This window comes from Centroberyx affinis, unplaced genomic scaffold (genome assembly GCF_046629955.1).
Source record: "Centroberyx affinis isolate AG114_WGS23_722 - 3 ecotype Tasmania unplaced genomic scaffold, CSIRO-AGI_Caff_v1 ptg008765l_1, whole genome shotgun sequence".
Lineage (NCBI taxonomy): Eukaryota > Metazoa > Chordata > Actinopteri > Beryciformes > Berycidae > Centroberyx > Centroberyx affinis.
The window spans coordinates 2,501-7,500 of NW_027284311.1; the positions used below are offsets into that span (position 1 = coordinate 2,501).

General features: G+C 45.7%; 1 protein-coding gene across 1 annotated transcript in view; it reads left to right on the plus strand.

Annotated features, from left to right (window-relative positions):
- LOC139640247 (piezo-type mechanosensitive ion channel component 2-like) overlaps window positions 1-5,000 on the plus strand; it is a gene marked incomplete at its 5' end in the record, with an annotated part of 9,934 nt that overhangs the window by 1,497 nt on the left and 3,437 nt on the right. The window contains 5 exons of the mRNA XM_071514424.1: window positions 205-352; window positions 894-1,082; window positions 1,802-1,894; window positions 2,323-2,489; window positions 4,809-4,925. Coding sequence (XP_071370525.1) covers window positions 205-352; window positions 894-1,082; window positions 1,802-1,894; window positions 2,323-2,489; window positions 4,809-4,925 — 714 coding nt within the window. The remainder of the gene's footprint in view (window positions 1-204; window positions 353-893; window positions 1,083-1,801; window positions 1,895-2,322; window positions 2,490-4,808; window positions 4,926-5,000) is intronic.

Consider the following 5,000-nt stretch of genomic DNA (forward strand, 5'->3'; position numbering starts at 1 on the left):
CCACCTGTCTGTCTGTCTGTCTGTCTGTCTGTCTGTCTGTCTGTCTGTCTCTCCACCTGTCTGTCTGTCTCTCCACCTGTCTGTCTCTCCACCTGTCTGTCTGTCTGTCTGTCTGTCTGTCTCTCCACCTGTCTGTCTGTCTCTCCACCTGTCTGTCTGTCTCTCCACCTGTCTGTCTGTCTCTCCACCTGTCTGTCTGTGTAGTTTCCGGTTGGTCCCCTTCCTGACGGAGCTGCGGGCGGTGATGGACTGGGTCTGGACGGACACCACTCTGTCTCTGTCCTCCTGGATCTGTGTGGAAGACGTTTACGCCCACAGCTTCGTCTTAAAGTGCTGGAGAGAGTCTGAGAGGGTAGGAGGCTTCACTGGAGGAGAGGAGAGGAGGAGGGAGGAGAGGAGGAGAGGAGAGGAGAGGAGAGGAGATGAGAGGAGAGGAGAGGAGAGGAGATGAGATGAGAGGAGAGGAGAGGAGAGGAGAGGAGGAGAGAGGAGAGGAGGAGAGGAGAGGAGAGGAGAGGAGGAGAGAGGAGAGGGGAGGAGAGGAGGAGAGGAGGAGAGTAGAGGAGAGGAGAGGAGGAGAGAGGAGAGGAGGAGAGGAGAGGAGAGGAGAGAGGAGAGGAGAGGAGAGGAGAGGAGAGGAGATTTCACTAGATTTGATTTCAGTCACTATCAGATTACAGTTTTTTTACAGAAATATGCAGAATGTTCTGATGTGCAGCTGATCACAGATCAGGTCCAAACATGTAAATGTGCACGATTAGCATTTATAATGTAGAACATATACAGGAATATGTACATGTCATGTGTATAGAATCAGGTGTGTGTGTGTGTGTGTGTGTGTGTGTGTGTGTGTGTGTGTGTGTGTGTGTGTGTGTGTGTGTGTGTGTGTGCAGCGCTACCCCCAGCCGCGGGGCCAGAAGAAGAAGCGTGTGGTGAAGTACGGGATGGGGGGTCTGATCGTGGTTCTGCTGATCTGCATCGTCTGGTTCCCCCTGCTCTTCATGTCACTCGTCAAATCTGTAGCTGGAGTGGTGAACCGGCCTCTGGACGTGTCCCTGACCATCACTCTGGGAGGCTTCCAGGTACTGCAGTACTGCTGTACTACTGCAGTACTACTGTACTACAGTACTGCTGTACTACTGCAGTACTACTCTACTACAGTACTACTCTACTACTGTACTGCTGTACTGCTGTACTGCAGTACTGCTGTACTACAGTACTGCTGTACTGCTGTACTGCTGTACTGCTGTACTGCAGTACTGCTGTACTGCTGTACAGCACTGCTGTACTACTGTACTGCTGTACTGCTGTACTGCAGTACTGCTGTACTACAGTACTGCTGTACTGCTGTACTACAGTACTACTATGACACTGTACTACTGTACTACTATGACACTGTACTACAGTACTACAATGACACTGTACTACTGTACTACAGTACTACTATGACACTGTACTACTGTACTACTATGACACTGTACTACTGTACTACAGCATTACTACACTACTGTACTACTATGACACTGTACTACTGTACTACTGTACTACTATGACACTGTACTACTGTACTACAGCATTACTACACTACTGTACTACTATACTAAGGTACTGTACTGTACTATACTGCTGCTATACTATAGTACAGTAGTATAGCAGTAGTAATACTTAGTAGTAGTAGTACTAGTAATACTAGTAGAGTTTTTTATTTATCTGACTAACCTGTAATAATAACAACAATAATAACAACAACAATAATAATAATAACAACAATAATGACATTAACCAGCTGTTGTGTCGACAGCCCATCTTCACTATGAGCGCCCAGCAGAACCAGCTCAGAGACCTGACTGAGGAAGACTTCAGCTCCTTCATCAGCACATACAGCTACACTCCTGTGAGTACTGAGGGTTTTACTGCTGTTGTTATTACTGCTGTTATTACTGCTGTTATTATTACTGCTGTTATTACTGCTGTTATTACTGCTGCTGTTATTACTGCTGTTATTACTGCTGTTATTACTGCTGTTATTACTGCTGCTGTTATTACTGCTGTTATTACTGCTGTTATTACTGCTGCTGTTATTACTGCTGTTATTACTGCTGTTATTACTGCTGCTGAGAGTCCTAACAGGTTCCAGCTTCTGTGACACTGTGAACAGATGAGTACTACGTTGTAATGCTGCTACTACTACTGCTACCTTCACCACTACGACTACTACTGCTATACTTGCACTAGTACTAGTACTACTTACAATACCAGTCTTAGGTGGTTTGTAGTTTTTTGCACCACCAGGTGAGTGTTGGTCTGAACTCTGTTTCCCAGAGTGCTTTGCAGTTCCTGGAGGCCTACAGCAGGGAGGATGTGACGCTGGCGGAGCTGCAGGGAAGCAGCAACTCTCTGTGGACCATCAGTCCTCCCAGCAGGCAGTACCTGACCGAGGTCCTGAACCTGGAGCACTTCCCCCTCACCGTGTCCTGGACCATACAAAGGTCTTCATCACCATCTTCATCTTCATCATCATCATCATTAGTAGTAGTGGTAGTATTTTATTCAGAAAAAAATATTACAAAGCAATTAGTAAACAGGCATAAAAATAAAAAATAAGAGGAAAAAACTGAAATAGGGAGCAGAAAATCATGCAGGTGAGTTTATGAAAGGTGTTTTTGTTTGTTTTGAAAACCTGGTCACCTTTAGTCTGTGGGGTTAGAGCTCTGTCTGAAGATCCAAGGCTCCCAGGGAGTTAACAGGTCTGAGCTGTAGCTGGGGGAAAGCATTGGTACGCATTCAAATTATCAGCAGCATCTTGAAATCAATTCTAAAACTGACGCTGAGTAAAGTGGCCCCTTCTGTTGTGTCGGTCTTTCTGTCGGTCTTTCTGTCAGTCCTTCTGTCGGTCTTTCTGTCAGTCCTTCTGTTAGTCTTTCTGTCAGTCTTTCTGTCAGTCTTTCTGTCGGTCTTTCTGTTAGTCTTTCTGTCAGTCTTTCTGTTGGTCTTTCTGTTAGTCTTTCTGTCAGTCTTTCTGTCGGTCTTTCTGTCAGTCTTTCTGTCGGTCTTTCTGTCAGTCCTTCTGTTAGTCTTTCTGTCAGTCTTTCTGTCAGTCTTTCTGTCGGTCTTTCTGTTAGTCTTTCTGTCAGTCTTTCTGTTGGTCTTTCTGTTAGTCTTTCTGTCAGTCTTTCTGTCGGTCTTTCTGTTAGTCTTTCTGTCAGTCTTTCTGTCGGTCTTTCTGTCAGTCCTGTCGGTCTTTCTGTTAGTCCTTCTGTTAGTCTTTCTGTCAGTCTTTCTGTCGGTCTTTCTGTTAGTCTTTCTGTCAGTCTTTCTGTCGGTCTTTCTGTTAGTCTTTCTGTCAGTCTTTCTGTCGGTCTTTCTGTCAGTCCTGTCGGTCTTTCTGTTAGTCCTTCTGTTAGTCTTTCTGTCAGTCTTTCTGTCGGTCCTTCTGTTAGTCTTTCTGTTAGTCTTTCTGTCGGTCTTTCTGTCAGTCCTGTCGGTCTTTCTGTTAGTCCTTCTGTTAGTCTTTCTGTCAGTCTTTCTGTCGGTCTTTCTGTCAGTCCTGTCGGTCTTTCTGTTAGTCCTTCTGTTAGTCTTTCTGTCAGTCTTTCTGTCGGTCCTTCTGTTAGTCTTTCTGTTAGTCTTTCTGTCGGTCTTTCTGTCAGTCCTGTCGGTCTTTCTGTTAGTCCTTCTGTTAGTCTTTCTGTCAGTCTTTCTGTCAGTCTTTCTGTCGGTCCTTCTGTTAGTCTTTCTGTTAGTCTTTCTGTCGGTCTTTCTGTCAGTCCTGTCGGTCTTTCTGTTAGTCCTTCTGTTAGACTTTCTGTCAGTCTTTCTGTCAGTCCTTCTGTTAGTCTTTCTGTCGGTCTTTCTGTCAGTCCTGTCGGTCTTTCTGTTAGTCTTTCTGTCAGTCCTTCTGTCGGTCTTTCTGTCAGTCTTTCTGTCGGTCCTTCTGTCGGTCTTTCTGTCAGTCCTTCTGTCGGTCTTTCTGTCAGTCTTTCTGTCGGTCCTTCTGTCGGTCCTTCTGTCGGCCTTTCTGTCGGTCCTTCTGTCGGTCTTTCTGTCAGTCTTTCTGTCAGTCTTTCTGTCGGTCTTTCTGTCAGTCTTTCTGTCGGCCTTTCTGTCGGTCCTTCTGTCGGTCTTTCTGTCAGTCTTTCTGTCGGTCCTTCTGTCGGTCTTTCTGTCAGTCCTTCTGTCGGTCTTTCTGTCAGTCCTTCTGTCGGTCTCTCTGTCAGTCCTTCTGTCTGTCTTTCTGTCAGTCCTTCTGTCGGTCTCTCTGTCAGTCCCTCTGTCGGTCTTTCTGTGAGTCCTTCTGTCGGTCTTTCTGTCAGTCCCTCTGTCAGTCTTTCTGTCGGCCTTTCTGTCGGTCCTTCTGTCGGTCTTTCTGTCAGTCTTTCTGTCGGTCCTTCTGTCGGTCTTTCTGTCGGTCCTTCTGTCGGTCTTTCCATTAGTCCTTCTGTCGGTCTTTCTGTTAGTCCTTCTGTCCGTCTTTCTGTTAGTCTTTAGCAGTGAAGGGAAACAACATGATGGTGGATTAAGTGGTAGCATGTATAGTAAGAATAAAATTGGACCTAACATTGAGCTTTGAGGTACGCCACATCTAACCAGACAGAGGCAACATGGTCACTAATGGAAACACATTTTCTATTTGACAGGTAGCTTGAGAAGGTTTCAGTGCTGCGGTGCTGAAACTCTTCAGAATGTGATTTCCTTCCCAAATATTGGTTGAACCAACATTTAGTGTGAGCCAAATATCAGTCTAACTTTATGTGATTCTATGTGTTTGATTTCAGGAAGTTGATTCTCAGTGTTTGTGTTCTAAACAGGAACCTGAGTCTTGGGGCGAAGGTGGAGCTTGCGTCCGGTAAACATGTGACTTACCTGGATGATCAAACCCGACTGGAGCTGATCCAACTACTGAACGGAACCAGAACACTTCCTGTGTAAGAGAGAGAGAGAGAGACAGAGAGAGAGACAGAGAGAAAGAAAGAGAGAGACAGAGAGAGAGACAGATATGT